A 13,396-nucleotide genomic window follows, 5' to 3' on the forward strand; every position below is an offset into this window, starting at 1 on the left:
AATAAGTCAATTAAACTATTTATCATATTATAAATATAGGCCATTGAAAAATATTTTTCGAGAATATTGAATTTCCACTTTTCTGGCAATAACACGTATCAGACTTAGTGAACAGTGTAAGATCTGTCTCTTCTATAAGAACAGTTGTACTTGATTAATGTCTGTTCTTTGATTTGTTAACAAATGATAGTAAACACATGACAATCCTTGATTTCTGTCAAACCTTCCATGATCACACGTTCACCATCGGAATGACATCACAAACGTTAATTAGTATGGTACGCCTTGTATTCCCGTTTGCATCAATTTAGTTGTTTCAAATAGTCATATGTGTCATCTTTGTTATATATTTTTTTACACAGATTATGTGGTTTGTAATGTAATGTGTTTAAATTTGATTATTGTTTTATTCTGACTTCTTCTATTTATATCTGATTCCAAATATATGAAGAACAAACATATTCGTCTGCAGAACTGATAGTTACGTAACAAAACTGAGAAACCAAATCAGTTCAGAACAAGTGGTCAAGATAATATTTCTTCATAAGTATCAATTCGTGTCACGCATTCTTTTGTTAAGATGTGGTTTCTTTACGATGATCCAAGACTGCAAAGAGTATTTGAGTACATACGCTGTTTTCCACCAAAAACATGATGTTTTTCTTTCCGGTTTTAGTTTTGTAACCAAGATTTGTTTTCTTGTTATCGATTTATGACTTTTGAATAGCGGTATAATACTGTAGCCCTTTATTTACGTCCATTTGACAAAAAAAAAGTATGAGATAAAATATGTAAAATGTAAAAAAAATAAAAAGGCTTGTATTTTTGTAGATATGTAACCGTACGAGTTCTCGAGTATCAGTTAGTAACACTATTCTTTCATGTCTTTTACGGAGTTGACATTCCTAATATATTGAATTTGTATGATAAATGTACAAAGCCCTTTAAAGAAGTTGAAAACAATTTTTGAGATTGTAGTAGAATATAGTCGATTTAAGATAGGAATTTTACAATAAATATGTCAAATATCACAAACAAATCTTCACTGTCCGATGAAAAAGATATATTTAGAAAAACAAAATAGCTAAATATCCATGTGATCCTATAATGATAATGCAATATAGACGGAAGTTTTATATCATATCTGACATATAACATATAAACGAGATAATATAAATATTTCATAACAAACGTTTTTGACGAATTACAAGGCATATAATCTGATAATGATGTATACATTCACCTTTCAGATCCTCTATGTCCTTGTCTTTTTTACGATTTGAGCACAACATTATCATAAGAGGATATTTTATTATACAAAAGCACCATCCGCATAACAAAATGGTTTCTCGGTTCATTAATGCTTAAATTATTTTTGAATACAAATGGCAATCAGTAAAAATAGTTTTTTCTGAAAACTTTCCTATACAGTTTAGTTATATACAGCCTCAGATCCATCTATGTGATGACCACGATAATGATTTCTAGACACATCATAATCATCGTCTGACATTTGACCTCGTGACATGGAGTTATCGTTCTCCGGCATGCTTGGAACTCTGTCATGTATTGTATGATTGTACGTATTCTCATCGGAATCGATAAAAGTGTCTTGCAAATGAGAATACGTATTTAAGTCAATCCCCTCTGAATTCTGTTTGACATTTATTCCTTGCTTCACGTTGTCATAGGTGTCATCTTTTAAGTCATATGTGTCATCTTTTAAGGAACCGTGTCCACTTGCATAGTCATACGTCATGGTATCTGTATTAATATAATTATGTGTTGGTGTTACAATATCCGGATCATTTTCTACTTCAAAATAATGATGATATAATGAACTGTCCTTGTTTTTATTTGGATTGCCATCTGTTCCTACATCCATGTCAGATTCATAAGCTAGGTTTGACCGTGTGACAAACTGTTTTTGTGGGCTTTTGGTGTGATCATTGTTTCTTCGTCTGTAAAATTGAACGTCAGTCGATGGTGAATCATTTCTCACTGAGACAATTTGATAGCAACAACATGTACTTTTTTAATTGATAAAAACATACAAAACTAAAAAACACACAGTAAACAACCGATTAAACGAACGCTGAAATTTCAATCGGATTTTTATGGCATTTTCTAGGCAATAGGTTCTAATAGACCTACTGCTACATATTGAATAGAAAATGCACAAATATTTTAACTTAGAAGTATGACATGTATGCAAAAATTTGTGAAATATCTTTATAAAGGTATATGTTTGTTTTCCTTAAACCTTTCGTGTTTGAAAATATTAACTGATAAGGGATAGCTGAGTCTAGTTTTGTCAGTGAAATTAAATGCCTTGATATGTAAACGGAATGAAAAGTAAAAAAGAATGATCGTCGCGTTTAAAGTTATAATTATTCAATGTTTTTTCATACCTCACTCAAACTTAAATAAGCTCGACATTGAGTATGAAAATCATTATCCTCCATTTTTTGTGAATGATTACATATCTTTCATACAATTCTTAAACATAATAATGTTGAAAAAATATATTCTCAAAACAAATAACGGCAATTAAACGTTTTCAGATATTCTCTACGAATATAAGTATTATATTAAAAGTATATATATATATCATGAAAAACAGATTATTGAGCTGTGTTGAAATTGTAAAGCGCTAATTTAACCCGTTGCGTTTTAATGCACAATTTTCTCAAGAAATTGTAAACAAGTTGATAATTGTTATTTTTCCAAGGTTAGGGGAGTTGGATCTATATCATGTAAATCTGTTTATATGTTTATAAAGGTAATGCATTATAATACAACTGTACCTGAACAACAGAACTCCAACAGAAAGACATATTATCATGATCCCTGCTACAACTCCTCCTGCAACGGCGCCAGCTGTCAAATATGCAATTGTATATCTATTTTGTTATTATTTTAATCATATGTATATTTTATATTATTTATGATATTCTTTGAGTTACAGAAAGAAAAAAAAATATAATGTAGCCTTTTGATCCTTTTGTATGCATTTGGACATCTGGTGCAGATGACGTTTCGTCTGTTTTAACCAATGTAAAAATCACGGAATTACGACATGATGCCAAATTAACAGGATAGGTCCATTGAGGTTGATATGAACCAATTGTTAAACATGTCTCTGATGTTTCCATTTTCGTGGTATTTTTAGGTAGCTGCAATATGCTAATGTTCAAATACTCATCTATGTCTCGATAGAAATATATTGGGCCTTTGTCAAATCTGTTTATCACGATCATGTGTTGTTCGTTTATACTTCAATTATGATTGTGTTATTTATCAAACAATTGAATGTTGATAGTTGATGTGCTCTGTTATACTTTACGATGTGTTGGGCACTCCTGTTATCCTTATTATGAATGTTAACGATGATAAAAATTGAATATGCAATTGGGATAATAATTTGTATTAAATAAAACTTAAAGACTCATTATTTTACCTGGAAATGTTTCCTTTGCTTGATCTTTTAAGGTATTTCCTATAGGAACTGTATGAAATGATAATATATTATATAAGCATATTGAACAAATGCAATAGAGCTGTAATAACTATTGTTATACAAGATATCATATGCCAATAACAAAACTGATTTCAGAAAACCGATTGTAAAAGATTTTTGGCAAACACTTTGTTTTGTTTAGGTTTTTTCTGACATAGTATGAAATATGAATAACAATTTGATTTGTTTTCATATTTTATTGCAGGGGCAAACAATAAGCTGTGACATACATGTACGTTTTTCTCTGATTTGGGTTAGAGATGGAAACTTGATTTGAACGCGTTCCTGGTATCTATGATGAGTTTATTTACTACCACTGGGTCGATGCCACTGCTGGTGGAGATTTATTTCCCCGAGGGTATCACCAGCCCAGTAGTCAACACTTTTGTGCTGACTTGAATTATCATTGATATCGTTATATTTATAAATTAACTGTTCACAAAACTTTGAATTTTTTAAATTCTAAGGCTCTTCTAACTCAGGCATAGATTACATTAGCTGTATTTGGCAAAACTTTAAGGAATTTTGGTCCTACATGCTCTTCAACTTCGTACTTTATTTAGCCTTTGATACTGGATAAATAAACTCATCATAGATACCAGGACTAAATTTTGTATATACGCCAGACGCGCGTTTCGTCTACAAAAGACTCCTCATTGACGCTTGAATCCAAAAAGGTTAAAAAGGCCAAATAAAGTACGCGTCACTGATGAGTCTTTTGTAGAGGAAACACGCGTCTGGCGTATATACAAAATTTAGTCCTGGTATCTATGATGAGTTTATTTATCCAGTATCAAAGCACATATGCAGTTTTATAAATAGTAAGCTAATAATAGATCAATAAGAAAATCGGGTATGGTTGCAGGTCGCAACAATCCTCAACTCGATAGATACGAAATGGTATAAGCGATAACAGCACTGACTTTACATAAAGTTCTACAGTCTTTTTATCCATATTACAGGCCTTAATCTATTTTCAACTTGTTAATGTTACAGTCACTCCGCTAAGTGTTACAACATTAAAGCACTTTTGGTTGTTGTTGTTTTTGCGTGCATTGAACCTGAATAAGAAAATTAACACAATTTCTTTGTAATGCTTTAAAAAGATTAGAAAATAAATTTAAAGACAATTAACTTAAATAAATATGAATTGAACATGATTAAAGAGTCCAATAAAATAATTATAAATATTTTTGTATTCAAACCATTTATCTCACCTTATAAGTATTATACTAAAAGTATAAATGCTATATATATATTTATATATATACAACGCGTCTAAACATCAACCCAACAATATTAGATCTGTAAATTTGCTTTAGCAAACTTTTTTGTTCTTCCCTCGCCAGGATTCGAACCCATGCTACTGAAATATCGTGACACCAAATCGCCTGCATTGTAGCCGTCCCGCTAGACCACACGACCACCTGGGCTTCATAAAAATGAAGCTTTCGGTGGCCTGGTGTTACCTTTCCACGTCAGTTTTAATCTAGCGTCGTACTACAGTACATGATATATAAGGCATGGAGATGTTATATTTACAGATCAGCTAAATTATCTATAGTAAAGGATCTAACAAATAAATGTAAGATACAGTCAAAGAAAATAATTGTATTTATAAGTACGTCTGAGTCAGTGACAACTCTACAACAGATTTATCCATCGGATCACCAGCAGCGAATCCCGGCGAGGGAAGAACAAAAAGATTTGTGAAAGCAAATTTACAGATCTAACATTGTTGGGTTGATGTTTAGACGAGTTGTAGATACATAATGTACATAGCCATGTATCACCATCACTGCTGGTGATCCGATGGATAAATTTGATGTAGAGTTGTCACTGACTCAGACATATTGATATATATATATATATATACAAATATCATGAAAACAGATGATTGAGTTGTGTAGAAATTATAAACCGATAATTTCACCTGTTGCGTTTTAATGTATAACCTTTTTTTGTACAATTGCCACGATTAAAGTGAACTGTTTTACTACTATTTCCTAATTCATTTAATCCCCTTCTAAAGTGTATAACTTACTTAAAATATGAACAGTAGTATTCGATGGTATTAAAATTGTAAATGTGAGTATGTTGTCTTTGAATTGATTAAATACAGTTTCTTAGTTTTAACAGATAGTGTTGTGGTTTGGGCCGTACTCCTTCTTTTTGTTGTCGTCAATACTATAGTAAATAAATGCATAAAATTATAGAACATAACTTATAAGAAGTATATGTATTAGTAAATTCAATGTGCACAAAATGAAATGTTTCTATCCTTTGATTTATGTGCAATTTTTATTGGTTTATGTTTCAATTTTTTTTTAAAGTGACGTCCGCTTATCTTCGCTAATGGATTAATGAATGATATTCACTGAAATATTTATGTTGGTTTTTTTTCAAATAAGAGTATGGAGGGACCAAAGATAGATAAACTTATATAACCCCTGGGAGAACAAACAGTTATAAAACCCTGTTAAAGACTAGGATAATTTTGCTAAAGGAACACAATAACATTTGTTTTTAAGTAATACAAAAAGGAGTATTAACAGTCACTTCTAATATTTTTTAATAAATATATAATTATCAAATTGGAAGCTTTACATTGTAAATTTTACAAAACATGAATTGTTTTCTTCTAACTAATATTAATCGAAATAGTAGATATATAGTAAATGCGATACGATATTTTTTAAATTATCAATTAATGTAGTTGGCTTCTCAGTTTCAAAATAAATTAACTTTTTCAAAACACTAGCTTATATTGATGTACATTCTATCTACATTTTGAACATTTCATGCCAGAAAAACTGATGATTTGCGTTTGCTTTTGTTGCAAATTAGTGTATACGTTGTTCCGTTGTTTTCCTCTTTAAGCTCACGTGTTTTCCTTCGTTTTTGTTTGTGACACGGATTTGTTTTCTCTCAATTGATTTATGACCTTTGACTACCCTCTTCGTATAATAAGTGATGCCTGCCATCATTCTCAAAAATATCGACAACTGAACTTAATGTTTGAAAATTATATCGTAATGAACTTTTGTTGTGTAGTTGTTCCAACTGAAAGATATTTTTTCCAATATCCAAACATATTGATATTTACATTGTGTAACGACAAATTAAGAAAGAGGAGGTCAACTAACGACTATCAAGAAAAGGATATCGCTCCACAACATATTAATCACAAGATGTTTTACAAACCTTCACAGCTAAAATATATACTCATTATTTTAAATCTGCTATTGTTAACTGTACAGGTTTGTTTCGAATTACACATTGTAGGTATGCTATGATAACGTTGGTGATGAGTATCGTTGTAAGCTGGACATGCAGTCTTCCAGTTCATCCACACATCTTCTATCTTGATTCTAGTGTTTTGTTGACAAGTAATGTTTACTGACGAGCCATGTTTAGCTGATTGACAACCTACATATACAGAAAAAGAAAAACGTCTATAAAAATATATTTTCATTATTAAACGTAATTTCCTTTTGTGATTTCAGTGAATTGTCCGTATCTTGTTATGTTCTGCAATTGTTATCTTGGTTATACTAGACGCTTGAAAGAACTATTGTTTTACATGCAAGAAGAGGTTGTACGATAAAAAGTTTGTTTTATAATATCACCTTTTTTAAATTTGAAAACAAATTTGATTGATACAATCCTTGCTAAATTATGTAATTTTTGTTTGTTCAATAATAGAAGCATATTATCTATTCATTTTAGAGGAAAGCATTAATTTTCCCCTTTTTAATGTCTTTAAAAAACATTACAGTTGCCATTCGTACATGGTGTGTCATCTTGTACCCTTTTTTACAATAACAAAATTGTTTGATTAAAACTATATCAATTCTTAAATCTTAAATTAGTTTTCACTTAATTTTCTTACCTGTACATTTATACCGGATGTTCAGGTATTTGTATTTACCACCCGTTTTGAATGGGACACTACAATATCTAATACCTTGACATGTTAAGATCGGTATTGAACTTATTAACTTCCATGGTTTGGACGGACATACTTCGTTGTCTAACGAAATAGTTTCAATATGGATGTGTTTACTTGGTTCACACTGCATTTTACCAGATTCATTACTGGCTATACTGACACATTCCTCTAAAAATAAATGTAAAAATATATATTACTCTTATATGTGGAAATATTTCTATTGAGCAAATTAAAAAAAACATTACTGTGAAGTGATGTTTAGCACAGACGATTTCCTTCCTTCAACTCGTTTGTGTGCTCTCATTATAATTTAAAACGGACATTTGACGTTTAAGAATTATATCATTCTGCTCATACAGCCTTCCCAAATAAGAGATTGGAATTGGTGATTATAATCAAATGATCATTAACAGTACGTTTACAAAAAGATGCGTTGTCAATTTAGACGTCAACCAAACTACACCAATGATAAACAGGCGCGGATCCAGAGAGGGGGTTCCGGGGGTTGGAACCCCCCCCCCTTTTTTTTGGCCGATCAATGCATTTGAATGGGAGCATATAGCTGGAACCCCCCCCCCCCTTTACTCTGGGTTGGGAACCCCCCCTTTTTAAAATGGTTGGATCCGCCCTGACACAGGCGCGGATCCAGAGGAGGGGTTCCGGGGGTTGGAACCCCCCTTTTTTTTGGCCGATCAATGCATTTGAATGGGAGCATATAGCTGGAACCCCCCTTTACTCTGGGTTGGGAACCCCCCCTTTTTAAAATGGCTGGATCCGCCCTGACACTTTTCACGAGTCTCATGATTACTTCAAGTGTGGAATCTTTCCGGGTGTAACAGAGTATAAATTATTCAAAACATTCTAATAACCAATAGATAGAAAGTTAACAAAAACTAATGATGAAATAAAATTAAGATACTAGTATAACAAAGTACGAATTATTCTATATATTGACTTTACAAACCAGATGTTGAATGTCCATCCGAGAAATTTGTTATTCCGATTAAAACTGCACCTAGTAAAATACATGAAATAGTTGAATTCATTTCAATATGCTGGTTAGATATCTTTGTCATATTGAGATCAAGTGGTATCGATTTCTGTATTTTGTCAACAAACAACTGATAACGGAATAAATGACAGTAGATAATTTACTAAAAACAAAAACAGTTACATGTTTTATATCACTCAACATATTTACTAAGGAAATATTAATGATTACAATGATAGGGGATGAATATGACGGTAGGTATAGTGTCCGGCTTGGATCATGGTTTTTCGGTTGATTTGATAGAATTTTTTCGAGTGTGACGGTTTTTTTCGAGTGAATATGATCAAAAATGTTAACAAACAGACTTCCTTTATGAAAAAAACGAATAGCTTTGTATACAATGTTTTGCAAGTTGTGTTATAATATCAATTCGACATTATTTTTCGTTAAACAATATTAATTTAGAGTTACAATGGTTTTATTCTAAAATACAGAATAAAGCCATTTTTATATGCAAATGTCGGAGTAAATGCATACATGGAATCTATATAAATGTGTATTCTAAGATATACAGACACTTTACACTATTCTTGTTGTTATGATGAGACTAAATTCATTTCTGTATGTGTTTTTCGAGAGCAGTCTGGGCTTATTCGAGTAAGCTTGTGTATTATTGAGTGATTTTACAAATTTTCTATAGCTTAAAATGTTAGGTGTCAGTGTATTTACATTAAAAAACAATAAAAAAAAAATGGTCCAAATTTAGTACTTTTCAAAGCATGAAACCAATGCATTCATATGTTTGATAATATGATCTAACACTAAGGTATTTTGGTCCTCAGTGCTCTTCAACTTTGTGTTTTAATATGATAGATGCTTGTGTGCTTTTTTTGTAAAATTGTTTGTTTTGAGATTGTAACGAAGTGATGACTGTTGTGCCCATATTTTGACTAGTTTATTTATTATGTTTGTTTTGTTCACACATCGTTGTAAATATAACGGAAATTGATGATACTGTTGTAAAAGTGAGATGCTAAGCGCTATAAAATCAGACTCAACCCACCATTTTCTACATTTGAAAATGTCTGTACCAAGTCAGGAATATGACAGTTGTTGTCCATTCGTTTGATGTGTTTTGTCATTTGATTTTGCCATATGATTAGGGACTTTCCGATTGAATTTTCGTCGGAATTCAGTAATTACAAAGTGTAATCCTGGTATCTATGATGAGGTTATTTACATATCATACATGTTATAAACAAGTAGCGTTCATTTGTATATATTGTTGTCTGTCACAACGTGTATTGTATATATTCGTGATGTCAACAATCTTATGTAAGCATATACATTTTTTTCAGGTTTTTGATTCGTAAACGGGGGGGGGGGGGGGGGGGGTTAACTCACAAACTGAATAAAAATCCTTATAATTCTTCAGCCAAACATTTGCAATTTTTAATTAAGTTTTTTTGTTGATGTCTACTTTATTTACCAACAAATGCATATGTTGTGACAAAGGAGTCAGTCGCAATTTTGACTTTTTAAATCAATAAATGTTCAATAATTCGACATAATATAAAATGGAATAGTAACTACATGTACCTGAAAAAAACTGCATTTTATTGATATATTATCCGAATTTGAAGCGTTCAACATGTACAAGTACGAAATAATTTCTCACTTACAAGTTTTTAGTCGTTTGACGTATTAATTACATAATAAACGAAGAAGTACAGAATGTGTGTGCTGATATGGTTTATCATCTTTGATAATATACTATGCTTTCGTTTGTCTTTATGAATATATTATTTTTACTTTTTAGGCTGTTTTGGTTATATCCATTCGACGTTGCTTTGTACTTATACACACCGTGATGTACTATGTTAAATTCCTGTGTTATTGTCGTTCATTTTTTTAATGTGATGTGTGTTTCATTTGTGTTTCTTTGTTGTAATAGGGATTAAGTTTTTAACACAATGTTGACTGTTGTACGCCAATATTTGACATTTTTACCTATTATCATCGATATCTGTTTATTCGTAGATATGATGGAGTTATATGTGATTGTCATACAAGTGAAAGGTTAAGCTAGCTACAGTATAAAACCACGTTTAATCCACCATTTTCTACATAAATAAATATATAACAGTTGTTATCCATTTTTTTATGTTGCCATTTGGCGTTCAGCAATTTTGTGATTTAACTTTTTCTATAATTGAAATCGTGTGTCAAATTATACTATTGCAAACATTCGACGACCTTAAAACTTGTCCAGTTTTTATCAGTAGAAAATGTAAAAGAACGCAGCAATTTAGGTAGGTACTTGCAACAAAAATCAGCAATTCATAAATCTGACGTTTCCCTCCATGTCACATATCATCCATCCCTGAACATTTATTTAACATATAGTAATTTATTCGTTCGAGTACTTATCTTAACGACTTGATTGAATTTCGATTGCTATTTGAGTTTAACTTTATTTTGCAAAACATTAACATAATATTCTTTTGCATTAACGTGCATAACAAATTCTGCATTTACATAAGTATGCCGTGTGGTGCCCCTGGTTTTTTCATCTTCTGATGTCTGATGTGTTGCATCTGGTGAACTATCAAAGTGTGTATATAGTCCATCATTAGTTTCTTTAACTGTGGTAGACTCATATGTTGGATTTAATCCTCTCCCTTCGCGTTTGGACAAAAATAGGGTAGTCCAAGTCCCAAATATACTATGAGAGATTTCATACAGATAAGTAAAATTGCATTATAAATTTCAATGAAATACAATTTTATTTAAATTCTGATCCATCGAAAAGTATACCGATTTTTTAATTTTTAATCCATCGAATCATTGAAAATGAATTTTAACCTACCTCTAAACACCCAAGGTTCTGTGATGAGTATCTAAATTGCACACACGCTCAAATTTACATCGTATAAATCGTGTTTTGTTTTATTTCTTCAAACATTTAGAACAATTTAACATTAACATTAACGGTACCAAATTTTCTGCACCAGATGCGCAATAGTTCATGCTTACTTTTCATTTTTTTAAAGAAATGGCTGCCTATTTGTTGGACTTTGTAAATACCGCTGTTTGGGGAGACAATATTAGTTACATAGTGTGCTAGTGACCTAATACGGTATATATATGGGGTCAGTATATTCCCATATATACCGTATTACGTCACTAGCACACTATGTAACGAATTTATCTTACCGACTATCTTAACGTGTAAAATTTAAACCAGTGAGCAAGTCATCATTACAGTTAGTAATAACATGATTAAGAAACTACTCCATTGATCCTACAAAAACAGATGCCAACAATGACAACTTGTTAGATTTTTAGTGTTTTATAAATTTATTTCAATCTTAATCATCAATTTCTTCGTCTGTTGAAACCTTTAAGATTTTTTTCTAAGTACTGTTTTGTTTTTCTAAAGGAACGTAACACGACTACTAACCGAGTACGAAATTAGCCCCGCCTCCCTACTACCTTATATGGAATATAAAGGGACGTAACTCCACTACTAACCGTGTATGAAATAAGCCCCGCCTCCCTACTAACCTAATATCAAATATACACGGTTTCCACGAGGTCGCTTTTAACCAATCATATTCCTAGAAATGTTTAGGAGGTAAAATAAATAATATTCATATATATTTTGTTTTCTTAACCTACTGCTTCTCAGATATTATCTCTATGTATGATTTCATAGAGACATAACTTGTAAATGTAATCAGCATAAAACGCTTAGTAGCGGCGAATATTGAATTCTGAAGAATGTCCAAATTGAAAATAGGTATGGTACAGAATTATCGTTTGGTATTTTTTGGTATTTCCTTTTTTTTTTTTTTTTTTTTTTTCTCATCGTAATATCATATTCTACACCAAATCAGGATACTGTTAAATACATGAGATTTGTAGTACTGTACGTAATACCTGAACAACAGAACACCACACGGGACAAATATAATTAAAACACCCACTACAATTACACCTGCAACAGCACTACCTGAAAAATTGATGTGTAAATTATTACATTATTTCTCCTTTTGTATTTCCTCTTGATAAACAGATTTGCTAATACATATCTTTTGATAAAAATCATCAAATCGTCTAAGTATGTTCATATGGATACTAAATTTAGACACCTGGATGAAAGTTGAATACGCCAGCCACGCTATGTATCTTCAAAAATATCATCAATAATTAATTAAATATAAGTTCAAAGTTGAAAGGAATTGAGGACCCTATAGTTTAAAAGGTTTTGCAATATTCAACTGCGGTATTCATTGATACCAGATAGATATCCGTGTAGTTTTGCCAATGTAAGGGAACTAATGGGTATTTTTGATTGCTTTGAGTAAATGGAGTAGGTACAAGAAGTCTATATGTGAGACAATATCTGAAAAAGTCTAATTCCCATGTCCCGCACTTCACCAGCAATTATTTTTTTATTCAACCATCTTTTTTGAAAATTTTAAGTTTCAGTATAAACTAAATTATATAATGCACCATGGCCTGCCAATTAAACACTCATTCTTATATTTCTTCCAATAAAATATTGTAATTTAAATGTTCAACCCCCCCTAAAATCATGTTGTCCCCTGTGTTTTTTTTAAAGCTTAATCATTCAAATAATATCCAAATTAATTAAACAGGCGTCCGATTCTCACATATATGATATATTATATAATAAACTTGCCCCTAGTTTGTCTTTTTATATTATAACTATAGCATGTAATAAAATTTTGCAAATTTTAAGAGAAAAAAAAATTGTCCCCAGGGGTGATTTCCCTCCTGTTACCACTGGGTTTTTTTTACCTGTGGAAACGTTTACAAGACCAAGAGTTATTTTCCCATTATGTATTGTGAAGAGCATCATTTCCTGAATGCATTAGTACAAAGAAATAGTTGGAAAGGCGGCCAG

The 13,396-nt window shown here is 31.4% G+C and overlaps 1 protein-coding gene across 1 annotated transcript; it reads right to left on the minus strand.

Moving 5' to 3' along the window:
- Window positions 1–1,095: 1,095 nt before the first annotated feature.
- Window positions 1,096–8,552, minus strand: LOC139496246 (uncharacterized). Its single transcript, XM_071284739.1, has 6 exons — window positions 8,437–8,552; window positions 7,413–7,640; window positions 6,725–6,949; window positions 3,461–3,508; window positions 2,808–2,880; window positions 1,096–1,961 (listed from the first exon to the last, which is right to left on the minus strand). Exons 1-6 carry the CDS (start codon window positions 8,546–8,548, stop codon window positions 1,433–1,435), a joined length of 1,215 nt encoding a protein of 404 aa, XP_071140840.1. The 5' UTR covers window positions 8,549–8,552; the 3' UTR covers window positions 1,096–1,432.
- Window positions 8,553–13,396: the final 4,844 nt, after the last annotated feature.

Source organism: Mytilus edulis, chromosome 11 (assembly GCF_963676685.1).
Source record: "Mytilus edulis chromosome 11, xbMytEdul2.2, whole genome shotgun sequence".
Taxonomy (NCBI): Eukaryota; Metazoa; Mollusca; class Bivalvia; order Mytilida; family Mytilidae; genus Mytilus; species Mytilus edulis.

Bases quoted from the DNA above. Each gene is read 5' to 3' on its own strand.
- LOC139496246 (XM_071284739.1), bottom strand. From the start codon at position 8,548: ATGACAAAGATATCTAACCAGCATATTGAAATGAATTCAACTATTTCA. The intron at 7,641-8,436 runs GTTTGTAAAGTC...ATTTATTTTTAG, and splicing joins GGATGGACATTCAACATCTG to AGGAATGTGTCAGTATAGCC. The intron at 6,950-7,412 runs GTAAGAAAATTA...CTGTATATGTAG, and splicing joins CATCCGGTATAAATGTACAG to GTTGTCAATCAGCTAAACAT.